This window comes from Filicampus tigris, chromosome 20 (assembly GCF_054856515.1).
Source record: "Filicampus tigris isolate MCC_2025a chromosome 20, RoL_Ftig_1.0, whole genome shotgun sequence".
Classification (NCBI taxonomy): Eukaryota; Metazoa; Chordata; class Actinopteri; order Syngnathiformes; family Syngnathidae; genus Filicampus; species Filicampus tigris.
In genome coordinates this window covers 12,577,969-12,591,380 of record NC_141236.1, presented here as the reverse complement: position 1 = coordinate 12,591,380, position 13,412 = coordinate 12,577,969, and the positions used below count along the sequence as shown (strand labels likewise).

The 13,412-nt window shown below is 43.2% G+C and overlaps 3 protein-coding genes across 7 annotated transcripts in view; 1 reads left to right on the top strand and 2 right to left on the bottom strand.

Annotated features, from left to right (window-relative positions):
- The window catches only part of jdp2b (Jun dimerization protein 2b), a 10,782-nt gene extending 8,665 nt beyond the window's left edge, over positions 1 to 2,117 (bottom strand). Inside the window, exons 1-2 of one of the 2 annotated variants that reach the window (XM_086019029.1) lie at positions 1,918 to 2,117; positions 939 to 982 (exon numbers count right to left, since the gene is read on the bottom strand). The gene's annotated coding sequence lies outside the window, so the exon portion shown is untranslated. The remainder of the gene's footprint in view (positions 1 to 938; positions 983 to 1,917) is intronic. The other variant, XM_086019028.1, reaches the window with a different exon arrangement.
- The window catches only part of LOC147128426 (uncharacterized), a 27,866-nt gene extending 14,454 nt beyond the window's left edge, over positions 1 to 13,412 (top strand). Inside the window, exons 10-19 of one of the 4 annotated variants that reach the window (XM_086019033.1) lie at positions 2,023 to 2,293; positions 4,570 to 4,658; positions 4,742 to 4,769; positions 4,968 to 5,005; positions 5,078 to 5,201; positions 7,655 to 7,760; positions 9,336 to 11,497; positions 11,838 to 12,283; positions 12,359 to 12,534; positions 12,613 to 13,412. In XM_086019033.1, the coding sequence (XP_085875159.1) occupies positions 4,651 to 4,658; positions 4,742 to 4,769; positions 4,968 to 5,005; positions 5,078 to 5,201; positions 7,655 to 7,693 (237 nt within the window). In that variant the 5' untranslated portion in view covers positions 2,023 to 2,293; positions 4,570 to 4,650 and the 3' untranslated portion in view covers positions 7,694 to 7,760; positions 9,336 to 11,497; positions 11,838 to 12,283; positions 12,359 to 12,534; positions 12,613 to 13,412. Of the gene's footprint in view, positions 1 to 2,022; positions 2,294 to 4,569; positions 4,659 to 4,741; positions 4,770 to 4,967; positions 5,006 to 5,077; positions 5,209 to 7,654; positions 7,761 to 9,335; positions 11,498 to 11,837; positions 12,284 to 12,358; positions 12,535 to 12,612 lie in introns of all 4 variants that reach the window. The other 3 variants (XM_086019030.1, XM_086019031.1, XR_015083897.1) reach the window with 3 other exon arrangements.
- Positions 8,995 to 13,335, bottom strand: LOC147128427 (protein c-Fos). The gene is made up of 4 exons (XM_086019027.1): positions 12,599 to 13,335; positions 12,334 to 12,504; positions 11,222 to 11,329; positions 8,995 to 11,136 (listed from the first exon to the last, which is right to left on the bottom strand). The coding sequence occupies exons 1-4, from the start codon at positions 12,710 to 12,712 to the stop codon at positions 10,543 to 10,545; spliced, it is 987 nt and encodes a 328-aa protein (XP_085875153.1). The 5' UTR covers positions 12,713 to 13,335; the 3' UTR covers positions 8,995 to 10,542.

The following is a 13,412-nucleotide window of genomic DNA, read 5'->3' as shown; positions in this document are numbered from 1 at the left end:
CTCTTGCTCTGATGAAAGGCTGTTTTTGCCCTATTTGCTCTTGGAGGCCACCGTGACGCTCTCGTCGCAAAAATATTTATATTGCAAAAAAAAAAAAAAAAAACTGCGTGTCCTTACAGAACATGTGGAAAGGTTTACGGGGCCAACAATGCCACACTGATAATGTGATACCCTCAGCAGTGAATATGAAGGGGGGGGGGGGTGCTCTCTTCTCTCTCTCTCTCGCTCCACAGTACTGTTGGTATCACTGAGCTTGCTGTTGCATAGTTGGCTGGCTCGCCTGCAATGCGTCTGCAGTGCGGTGCAGCCCGGCAATTCCAGCTCCCCACAGACGCACTGGAAAGCATTTCTACTTAAAATAAACCACGCGCGCCCACGTCCAGCCTCTCAGCACCTTCAGCTCTGAGCTGCCTGTCGGCGGCAGCATTCCCGTTTTTTTTTTTTTTTGTTCTTTTTTTTTTTAAACGCCAAAACGATCCTGTAGATCTGCCCGGGCAGGCGCTAAGGGGCGGGGAAGGGGGGCTTCATGGAGCATGAGCGACAACACAAATAAAGACACAAAGGGAGTACACACGTCACACAAGCGTTGCCACCGCGCGGCGTGTAGCAGCTGGAGCGTCGCGCGGTCACAAATTTGGAAAAGACTGAACCTTTGAACTTGCAGGTCGCATGCCTGCCATCAACATCATAGTTACCGTTCCACGATTGGCGTTAAACTATTCAGGCCTCGGAGGGCAGACCACTAGCCTCAACAGTGTTGGGTTCATTTAGATAAATCATTCCAAAAATATTCTTACTTCCCTGGCTTATTTGAAATAGAATTTAGTTCTGCTAAAAAACTTGAATGATGGGACAACTGTCACAAACGGTCGGCTTTAGTCACGCTCCCCACAATCGATTGCTTAAACACAAAACTTTGCTACATGCACCATACTTACTCAGAGAGAACTTCTTCTGTCAATGGTGCAACTGTGTTCGCACACTGTGGAGAAATAGGATGATTAATTAGCATTCAAATTCAATGCAGCGCTCCGAAAAGTTTGTCAACTGAGTCATTTGTGCTTTACAGTTGAGCTCATAAACGTAAACATAGCCTAGCGGAATATGTACAATCTTGGCATTTGAATGGGGACCATTTCATTATTTTCTTTAGCGCTGTATTCTGTTTCGATGATTGCGCTACTCGGAAATGCCTTATGGTTTCATTTGGATTCCATTAAAACTAAAATGCATGTTTTGCCTGTTAGGTTTACAATATGGAACCCGGTAGGGAGACATATGTAAGCCTCTCAAACACAACCCTTCTATAAACCACGTGTATTAACAGTAATAGGATAGACAACCCAGCCGTATGTGAGGTCCCACCTGTCTCTATCGCTGCGACGTGAACACATCGTAAGGTTGCGATTGAGCTCCCCGGTATTATCGGTTTCAAACTGAAACGCGTGCAATGTGAGCGGAGTCTGGCTTAGCGTGGAAGTTCGCTTGCCGTCATCCTGCGACGTGTTGGCGTTACATAACTGCCTTCGCGAGCGGGACAACCGACACACACACACGCACGCGCGCACACACACACACTGATAAACAGTGTTCAGTACATGAAAAATAAAACTCCAAATGAAAACCCAGGGGAGCTGACGTGTTTTTGGAGGTAACAGGCATGCAGCAGCGTGTGAAGCAGCCACAATCGTGACACTTGTAACGACGTTATAACAGAGGAAAGTTTACAAGTCGCCAAACATTTGTGATTGCAACGCGCTAGTGACTAGAGCACATGGCCGAGCAGCGGGTATTATTCGGAAGAAAAGTAACGATTCAAATGATGTTCATGTACTTACTTACTACTCTACTAACCGACATGGCGATAACAAAAAAAACACGCTAGCGACACAAGGCGGCGGCGGGTCGCGCGCTTACCTGTTGTGCGCCTACAAAAACATATGAATCAAAACAATCCGGGCAGGACGAGCGAAATGCGGGATTCGGGCTCTTTTTTTTTTCCTCTCTTTTTTTTTTTTTCAGGAGTCGGCGGCGGGTTCGGGGACTAACCCGAGTGGTTGCATCAGCCCGCTTAAGTAGTGGGCCAGGTCTGGGAGAGCTCCGGAATGCGGAAGTGGCCGAGGCAGACGTAAGCGTGCATGAGAATAATTCAAGGGGACGGCGGGGGGCGGTGCTGAGGTCTATCGGCCCCGCCCCCTAGCAACCGAAAACATACACAAGCCCGAGAGGAAAACTTTCGACGCAGGGACATTGGTCCGCATGCAGACTCCGCTGCTGCTGTTGAATATAGACGGTACATAGAAACAAGTTACACGAGCACATGTACTAAATGCAAGCACAACAAAACAACTGTACTCTAATCCAGCATATTATCATTATAAATCCCCTCCAAAAGTGTTGCAATGGTTTTTGTTGCATACTGAAGACATTTGGGTTTCAGATCAAAACATGAATGAGACAAAAGTGGATCATTTTATTTCATGGTATTTGTATCTAACTCAGGACAGGGCACCTTTTGTCTGTTTGCAGCCACACACTCTTCAAGTGTGCAAAAGTATTGGAACATGTGACTGATGGGTGTTTCTAGTTGCTCAGACGTTTAGATTGCATAGTGCTTGTTTTTTGGTTTTGCGTTTCTCTTATCTTTTGATCTGGAACACAAATGTCTTCAGTGTATGACAAAAGCAAAGGAATTTATCTTGACGTTCCAATACTTTTGGAGGGGACTAAATATGTCTATGGAGAGATAGATACTGTATATAATAAATTTGGGTGTGTGTGGATATCCGAGAGCATTGAAAAAAGCAACTATTCTAGTGCCTTATTTGAGTTTCAACTCAAATGTATGGCTATATTATTGCTGGCATGAGAAGTGTTGATTCTTACTTCCTCTTTTATTCCTGTCTGTATGTAGCATTTGACGGGTTACACAAGAGTCATTTCACTGGCTTTTTATTTGCTTTGTTTAACCCTCGTTTGCCCCTTCGTCGTCCGAGTCCCCCACGCTGATATTCGTCGCGCGCCCTTCACTGCCTGCTACAGACGACCTCACATGCAGCGTCAAATCATGTTATTGCAGCTGGCCCGTCAACTCTCATGCTATAAATCTCGCAAGGGGCATTTTGCACTTGAGGCAAAAACCGCCATCTTTATTTGTCTTTAAACTCTCCTTAAGTAGTATTTTTCTTGAGTCACAATTCTGTGTTGTTTGAGAAAACCTAATATAATATACAGTATATCTCACATTGGCTCCATGAGAGGTTCAGGAAAGTTCCAGAAAATACCAAGAATGCAACTTTTTGCCTCTCTGCTCTCCTCTAGTGTTGAAAATTGGTAACAAAATATCCCTGCAATGCTTTGATTCATCATAAAGACAAAATACAATATGAGGCATTTTTTACATTTTACAACAGCTTAATTAAAGGTCTCTAGTTGAAATCATTTGGGTGTTGGCCAGCATTTCTGTCTCATGCAAATACAGAGTATACGTTGCAAACTTGGCAACTATTGCGACCTATCCAGCAATTAAAACAAAAAAAAAAAAGCCACTTGCAACAAACATAGCGATATTTCTGAATTTACCAGAATCCACAGCAGGAGCTGTTCAGCCTTCCTCGTCCAGACTGCAAATGAATGGCGCTTGCGCAGAGCCACCGCCGACTCGTTTAATCGTATCCACTCGCATAAAGTGAACTCCCATTGAGATTTGAATGTATTTTCACTCATGGAGGCAGCACTTCATCACAAGGCGGGATTACGCTATGTCAATTTGTGTAGAAAACACATTGCCAATCTGGAGGCGACATCATGCTCCAATAATGATATTACATTATGTGAAAATGACCGTATTTGGACATATCAGACTTCCAACAGTCCGAGCTGATATAATAAATACAATGTCACAATTTTAAAACATGTAACGCAGAAGTGGGGAAAATTTCTGTGCTCAATTGTTCCACCCAAAGCATGCCACTGAGGTTATTCCAGGCTCCCTCCTCCCCAAAAAAAAAACAAAAAAAAAAAAAAATACCCCACTCTGTTCCCCTTTTTTTTTAGCTTCCAATTTGGCTCTGCTGTGATTTATGCCTCACATCTGTGGGGGAGGGGGTCGTGTGTGTGCGTCACAGTCACTCCAAACATAGATGTGGAACACATTTCAGAGGTGGCAGTAAAGCAGAAGGGATCATAAAACAGGCGACGTGCTGTCCGTTAGTGAGGACAAGATGGTCACAGGTACACTTTTTGGGCCGGTGAAGGAAAGCTGCTTGAGACGTCACTGAGCTGCATGTTCAGAAGCACTTGAAAGCAATGAAAGGGGACTAACCCTGACAAATTCCATCTAAAATATTAGCAAATGTGCGGATGTATTGTCGGATATGGACTTTCATTTTAATCAATTAAAGTCCCTGGAAAATGTTGTAAATTTGACACATCAGAGAGAAAAAAATCATTTGTGGTTATGGGTGCTAAATACTACCCCCAAATTATTTTTTTTTTTACAAATTTTAATTTTTACTTTATTTTTTGTATTCTTGTTTACTTTCGATTTTTTAAAATTGTATTTTGTAGGGATGGCCGAGTACCAATATCAGCCTTACCTTCAGGTAGCGGGTAATCGTGGCAACTGCCGATACCAGCCATTGATACTTAATGCAAGGGTGAATCATTTTATCTGTCAGAAAGAGAAGTTTTGTTCTCAATGTTTTGTCGCTGTGTTAACTGAAATTTTGTTTATCAATAGTACTAAAGGTATCCGGTCCTTGGTATTGGTGAGTGCTCAGAGTGAATACTCGTGCTGTTATCACTCTGAAAAAAAATGGGATCAAACATCCCTAGTATTTTGGGTATCATACAGTATATATTCTTAAAATGATGTTTTTGTGTAGTTGATCATTTTTTTCTGCACACGCTTGTGTTCCATGTTTCTGTGTGTTTTCTGGCTGGTGTTTTCGTACTCCCATTCCCAGAAAGAAGCCTCTTCACGGGAGTGTCGGCCTACGAGCAGGTCAGTCCTATTTGCTCGTCGTCTGGTCTGTCTGCCGGCGATTACGATTATTTCGAATGTCTTTTTCTGCAGAAGGGCCCGTTATCACCTCTCTGGGAAATACCCCGCGTTCCAGACACCATCCTGCCCCGTCCCATCCCGTCCTGACTCATTCCTCCTCCTTCCCCACACTGCAGACTTTTGCAGACACAATAAGGCAAGCGGTCCGTTTGAATTTCCTTCCTTCCTTCTTGTTGTTCTCCTTTCGGAAAAATCGCAGACGCTGGCCCGAGCGCGTCAGTGAACGCAGACGCGCGTGCTGCCGTTTGCACTTTTGAAAATGTTTTCATATTTCATAAGAGCCACGATGGACGGCAGAACAGGAAGTTGGCAGAGCAGTCTTGATTGAATGACGGAGATGTTTGCCATTCTTACAATTGTCGTGTGCATGCCGACGTGAGCCCGAAGAAAATTCTTCTTCTTTTCTTCTTGTGCGTTTATTATGACATGTTTTCTCTTTTTTTTTTGTTTTTTTTGTTCAATGATAACATGGTACTGAATCTTCACTTTTACCACATTTCGATATGTCACTGCTTTATTGCAAAGCTGATTGAATTGAAGCAATTCATTTAAAGTTTACTGATGCAAAAATCAAACTCTTTGGTTTTTGCTCCCATTTTTCCCCAGCTGAATTCAAAGACCTTTTGCAGGTACAGAAAAGGCCCATTTCTGTGAAATGTTCTTCACAATCATCGAAGTCTGTGTTAGTGAGCACTTCTCCTTTGCCGAGATAATCCATCGACCTTGCAGGTGTGGCACATCAAGACGCTGATTAAACAACATGATTATTGCACAGGTGTGCCTTATGCAACCCACAATTAAAGGGCACTATACACGCCCAGGCAGACTTTATAACAATATTTCAGAGAAATATGTCTTTTGGGTACTTTGAAGAAGTCTTGGATCTTTGAGTTCAGTTCAAGATGGATGAGAGCAAAAACAAAAGGGTTGCGTTCATATTTAAAAGGGGGGATTTGTGGTTTTAAAATGCTAGCATGATTTCAATGGAGGCTCGCTTCACTAATCCCTTCCTGCTCGAGTCTCTGACAAAAGCCACGCCACCGCCCGGGTGAGATGTTTTTAAAACAAAAGCAGAGCATGCCGGATGTACAGGGCAGAATCGTATTATCGGCTTGTTAGGTGAAGAAATGGTCCCCGTCCCCTTGTTGCATGTCTCACATTTGCTATTATTCGTCACACGCTCACTCTTTCCATGTCTCATTAACTCATCCTGATGCACCTCCCCGAACGAGCCAATTCCTGCTCGCTCTCACATTCCCAGGGAAGTGCTATATTTACATGGATTAATCAATGTCACGGGGCCTGGGGAAGACTTGCGCAACAGTGTCGCCTGACGCGGCGGGTAATGCCGGGAGGGCGCGAGCGACGTGACGCCGGCCGCCGTGGATGACGCTGGCGTGTACCTGAGCTCGTACCAGCTGCGGATGGCAGTTGCAGTTCACAGTAACATCTGTGCTCATTTCCACTAACCCGTCCGTCTATGGCCTTTCCCATCAAATGTTAGCATTAAGCTAGCAGACTTTTGTTAGATGAAATGACATAGTTTGGTTGAGCAGACATGGCACGTGTCCAGTTTAAAATGTCAAATGTGGCACTCAAGCGCAATGGTTTTGTCTGCTACATGAGCTAAAGCGTTACATGGCAACTGTTTACATCCAAACACGTTCTGCGTGCCAATTTAGGACACCATGACATCACCATTAAATTGATTTACTTCACCTTCTATTTCCAATTAAAATTCAACCAAAAAAAACGCATAGCAGTATAAATAAGGACTGACATGGGTTCCGCTAAGCTGCTTTAAAAATATCAACATCCTGTGGTGAGAATGTTTACTCACTGCTTACAATGGATAGAAAAAGTCTACACATCCTTGTTCAAATGCCTAGTGTCCGTGATATAAATAATTTCAAAACTTTTTCCACCATTGTCACCTATGACCTATCAATTCAGTTAAAAAAAAGAAATCTGTCCAAGATGGTAAGTGAAAAATAAACAGCTGGGATAGTATGTACACACTCTTATTACTGGTAATGTGGCTGCGTTCAAAATGAACCAATAACATTCAAACTCATTAAATGGGAACCAGCACACACGTGCAATTGGTGCCTCCAATTAACCCTGCAGAGTTCAGATATTCTAGTAGGCTTTTCCTGACATTTTTATTGTCCCGTCTTACAACGCATGGTCTGCAGAGAGCTTCCACGGCATCAAGGGATCTCACTGGTCAAACGTATCAGTCAGGAGAGGGTTACAAAAGAATTACCAGTGACGACAGCCATCACCAAGTGGAGAAAATATGGCACAACAGTGACATTACCGAGAAAAAGCAGAGAAGACAACAAACAAAATGCTATTCAAAGGGACTTTAAATGGGCGTCAGGTGTATGCTGACTCCCCTTAAACATGAGTTTAAATGTGATTGGTTAATTATGAACACAGTCACATCCATCAGTTGTAAGAACAGGGGTGTGTAGACTTTTTAATATACACTGTATTTACATGCCTGCCTGACTATTTAGAGAAACAAATCCCCAATGTGTCTCAGTGTTTTGTACTGTCATGTTGTGATGTTTGCGGTTTCAACAGCTGGGTGGTATTTTGCTGCTGCGATGCCAGCAGAGGTGAGAAGCGTCTCCCTACTGGACTGGGGGAAGAAACAAGAAAAAACACTTAAATGGAGCGCAGATAGCAAGTGAGTCAGACGTCATCAACCACCTCTATCCAGCATCGCAGCTAAAAATGGGAAACGGGAAACAGTTGATCATATAACGGGACATGTGCACTTACCGGCCTTAACATTAAGGACACACGTACAATGCCACAGAGTTATTCATTACTGGTGAAAAACACTCACGCTCTGTACTCAGAAGTACAAATACTTATGCAAAAACAAAACAAAAACCACACCGTAAACTGATACCTGAAAAATAAGCCTGTTGTCATACTGTTTGTAATATTGTAGTTGTCAGATTTTGATTCAGTCCACATTATTAGCTGATGTTGTGGCCCTTGAGTGTCGTTAGCATGTGTCTGCCCATGAAGGTTGGAACGCCCCCTAATGTGTCTAAAATCTACTGCATGTAGACGCATGAATAAGTGAAGTCTCTTAATCACCTTGAACGCACCATTTTGCTTTTTCCTTTTTTGCTAGCTCGGGACCAAAACGCAACATCTGGTGATATAACACAAGTTGTTACGGGAAATTACAGTTGAAATGCGCGTCAAAACTCGCGGTTGTTTATTGTTAACGCAAAAAAAAAAGAAATAGAAAAAGCGCTCCCACTTTTTCCCCCGGCGGCGACGACGCAGCTGTCGCCATAGAAACAAAACAGCCCTTGCCCTCCATTCCCCGCCCTGCTCCAAATGTGGTCAACGGAAGTGACGCGGCACGCTGCCCGCCCCATGACGTCAGCGCGTCGCTGAGGTTGTTGCCTCTGTGGAGTGTAGAAAAAAGCACTCAATAAGTCATCAAATCAAGCTCCCACTCGTTTATTTGCTCCTCCAGATATGCTTTTTATATGATCCTCGTTCTAAATATGACAAAGACCAGTGTTTTATTTATGGAGCTTCAATTTAGCACATTTTTGCTCAAATAGAAAATGTATTCATTTTGCATTCAATATCCCATTAAGTATTGGTTATTTGAGTCATTATTAAAATGATCTATTTTACATACATACCCAGTTTTTATTTTTAATTTGTCGAATGACCCATTTGAATGTAGTCAATAAAATATATATAATAAATGTAAAAAAAAAAAAAGGTGTGTAATGTATAATTTCAAGACAAACATAACCATTCATTTTTTTACCACATGTAAGAATTGGTCTGAAAATTACGACCTAATGTGTTACAAATAATCCATCTCCTTCTGTCAATGCCAGCGGCGTGTAGTGAGAGACAGAACAAAGAAATGCTTCAGCAACTCCACTTTCCAACATCACTTTTTATTTCTTGCCTTTTGCATCCGATAGTTGTCATACGTAAAAAAATAAACTATGTGATAAAATATGTCCCGATTAAAATAGAGATGGCGCAACATTCACATGGAAATGTGACATGACACGCTAAGATGGACATGTTACACGTAAAATGCTACACATCAGTTACCCTGCTCTGTTTTTCGTATTTGTTACATCACAAGTTCATCCACGGCAATTACACGTATAGATCCAGCTTTACGTTACAGTTCAGGGATAAAGCACACTTGTTATAAGGGATTTGCATGCATGTTTTTTTTTTTTCTTTTTTTTTTTTTTGCTTTCAGTTCAGAGAACTGCACCACCAGAATGGAAGAATTCTGCAGCACTGCCATATTTTTTCAAAATCGTAATCATCCACATTTTGGAAGTTTACACAACAGCAAAACATACACTACAAAAGAAACAAAGGTACAGTGAATCCCGCTATATCACAGTTTAGTATTTTTATGCCTTTTCACAATAGATCATTTTTATATACCATATATTATATAGTACATAAACTAACTATATATTTTATAGTATATATTAAATACACTGTATTTTTTCACAAATCAATACAATTGGTCTGTCCCCACGTCATCGGTTATGTTTACGTAATTGTCTGAGAAGTGTCATGAAGCTCCGCCTCTTCTCTCACCATGCGGGAGATGTTCAGCATTGTTGCCTCGAGATTTGAAAGTCTGTTTTTTTTGTTAGACGGTAAAAAGTCAAAATAGGTTAGCTACATTTGGGTAAGCCTGTTTTGTTCAAAAAAGGCTGACTAATGCTTTGGTGCGGAAGGAACTGATCAGCCCGGAAAGTAAGTGCATGCAGATTGTATTTATTGCATCATTCAAGGCTGTCAGACCTTTGAGAAAGAGACTGGAAAGATAACGTATCCGTAGTCGTTTGTTTTTTGGCGTATTAAAGGCTTTTTGTACGGTCGGCGCAGCGTTTCCGACGAATTTAATCAATGACAGCAGACTAAAGTAGCATTTTTTTTTCAGCATATGACATAAGCCATCGAACACGATTTTGGAGTGATGTTCAGTTGAGCTAGATGTCGTTCTTGTTTTTATTCCTGAAAAGTTATGATTTTGGAGATTGGAGGATTGTGTCCGACAGCGGCGATATGCCAGCGAGGATTGTGTTGTTTGAAGGTTCATAATTACCATCACATCGATGCTAATTTATGTTAGCCTGTCTATGTTGTTTCACATAAAGCAAGTTAGCTGACTTTGATTATTATAGTTTAGTTGAACAGTTTGGTCTTTAAATACGCAATGTGGAATTCTCTTTTGTTTTGTGGGTGAGTTTTACAAGGTGTGACCAGTAAACGGCTGGAAGCAAGCACTCTTTTCCTCTTTCTTGGAGTGAAAATGGGCGCTAAGGATTATTTTAAACCATTTTTAATATAGTCAATATTGTGTGTGGGTTGGGCTCATGTCCCCTGTGACAACACTATCACGCTGAATGGACCATTGCATAACTTTTTTTTTTTTTTTTGTGCATTCACAAGGCCAGGAGCGTCGGCGAGTTGAGACTGTCTTCCAGGCCGCTCCTGCCGCCCTCTACCAAGGCGTCCATTTCGGCCAAGTTGAAGGAGAATACGCTGGTGCGGTAGTTGCCGCTGCACAAAGGGCCAGAAGACGCGGCGAGCGGCGCGGCCAAACATTCCAGGTCGTCGGCGACCGACTTGTACAAGGTTTCCCAGTCGGGCAGGCAGAGAGGCCCGCTCAGGTCTCCGATGTCGGGGACGAACGCCCCGGCCGCTGCGCCGCCCTCGTCGGAGGTCGCCGCCTCCATCTCCAGGCTGGGGACCAAATCGTCCAGGTCGTCCCTCAGCTCCTGCAAGTCTTGGTCCTCTTCCACGCTGGCGCACAGGAGGATGTTGGAGTTGCCGAAGATGGCCGCGGCCGGGATGCCGGGCACTTCGGCCATGGCGGCGCTTTCGGGTGACAGCATTGTTACGTCCTCCTCGCTCTCCTCCAGCGTGCAGGAGGACTCATGCGAGGACAGCACCTGCTCCAGTCGCTCCTTCTCCTTCAGGAGCTCGTCAATCTCCGACTGGAGGATCGACTTCTCATCTTCGAGTTGGTCAGTTTCCTAATGGAGGAAGAAAAACAAACAGGCATTGCTCGTGTGCTCTTTCAAGATAAAACAACAGGATTTTCTTCACATCCTCACATACAGCTTGCAGGGTGTCGATCAGCTCCCTGCGCCTGTTCCGGCATTTTGCCGCAGCAATTTTATTCCGCTCCCGGCGAATCCTCCTCCTCTCGTCTTCTTCTTTGGAAGGCTGCACACACACAAAAAAGAACACAAATGCGCACGTTTAAAGAAGAGTGCCAAGTGGAAAGTTGGATGTGCCCCAAAAGTCATCCACTTTGGAGTTCAGCTGAAATTTCATGGGGTGGGGGGGAAATATGTTTTAAAAGTCAAAACTTCTCAAGGATGAAATCCACAGGTGTGTAAAACTTTTCAAAATCTTCCCCCTTTATATCAGTAGAACTTGATAAAGCCACGCCATAAATTATGGGCATATTCATAACCAGGCATCTGTATCCTTAAACATGTTTTTTTTTTTTTAACATATCATAAGAAAACCTGCATTCAACAGTATTTTACTGTAAAAAACAATAGTATTAAAATGTTTGCTCTCCACACAAGATGCAAACACGGAAAATTCGCACAAAACACGAACGCAGATAATGTATTGTCCTTCCTTCTGTGCGGTTTATTGGTGGTTGGCAAACCAACCTAATGGTGCATTAGCGCCACCAACTGATATTGCCCTGCCACTGCAGGGAAAACAATGTGACTTGATGGTGGCAGGCTGCTGGCAATTCTGCTTTCGCCATCTAGCGGTGGGGCTCTGAAGTGCACGCAATGCAAATCAGGCTCGTATCTTAAGACATCACATCTTATTATTATTATTAATATCACTATTATTATTACACCAAAGAGTGGTTAATTTTTCTTGATTTAACCATTTTTTTCCCAGTTGGAAATAATAAAACAGGTTTTACAATCGCAACACTGTGCAAGCCCGGAGCAGATGAGGGCCATTTCTATCATTTCCAGTGGAGTGGAAATTATTTTGCAGATGAGAACGAGCAGCTACATTAAGTCCATGCGGTGAATGCTGATGTGGAGGCGCTTCAGACTCGGACTAGGATGATGCATGCATGCATGCACACACTGTCCTTTGAACAGACATCTCCCTCATGACAGATCGATGCAGCGGCCAAATGTATATCATCGCTTATGTATGTATGTATGTATGTCATTCTTGGCCTCTACCTTGTCTTTGTGTCCTTTCCTGCAGCCGGCGGGCTTGGCCTTCTTGTTGGAAGACGTCTGGCCCCTGCTGCCTTTGGAAGGCGAGACGTGGGCCACCACGCTCGGCTGCGGCGTGCGCCTCCGATCCGGCGAGATGGGGACGAGGCAGTCCGACGCGCCGCTGTCCACCTCCTGACCAAGAAAGAAAAAAAATCGCGTTGTGTGTGTGTGTTTTTTTTTTTTTTTACCGTGATAATATTGATAGTGTGACATTTTTTTCTTTTACCTGGTCGTTGTCAGCTGCCGGTGACAGAGGATGCAGGCTGCACCCAAGAGTGTCCCCGCCAGGCGATGCTGTGCTGCAGCTGGACGACGAGTCCGAGGAATAATCCGGGTGCATGATTTATTTTGATTTTTTTTTTTTTCAAATCTATGAATAGAAATGTAAAAAATACAAATTTAGTTTCGTCTAAAACAGACAGAAGACTGCATCAAAAGCGCTCACTTATTTTCCATTTGCCAGCCTTGATGAATGGTACAAAGTGCAGCGAGTGGCGAGGAGGACCCGCCTTTTATAGTGAGCTGGATTTTTATGAATGAAACGTACGAGAGCGAACCATTCGGTGGGGTGGGGGAAAAACGCAACGGTGCGGGTTTTTTACCCCCTTCAACGCATCAGGGGAAAATAGCAAGCACCAATTCACATTAAAACCCAATTCAAATATTTTTAATAATGCACATGATGGAAGTCGAAGAGGCTTGTCTAAGGTGGCGCCCCCCATCACCACGTGAAAAGGGTGCCCCCTCTCGTCATGAATGACCGACGTCATTTGATGCATGCAGCTTCTGTAGCATAACTACTTGCAACGTGACCCGTGCACCGTTTTCCTCGCAAAACACTGGCACGTCCTCATAAATATGATTAATATACACCTGCGATCCCTTCCTTTCAACGACAATGTTTTTGCTCTGTCAGCTTGTGCAATCGTCATTTTTTTTGCACAGCTGTTTTATGCAACGACGCACAGCAATGTCACCTGCTTTTTCTTTTTACTTAAATATTAATTGTAGCTAAATGAATTAAATGAAATATAATTCGT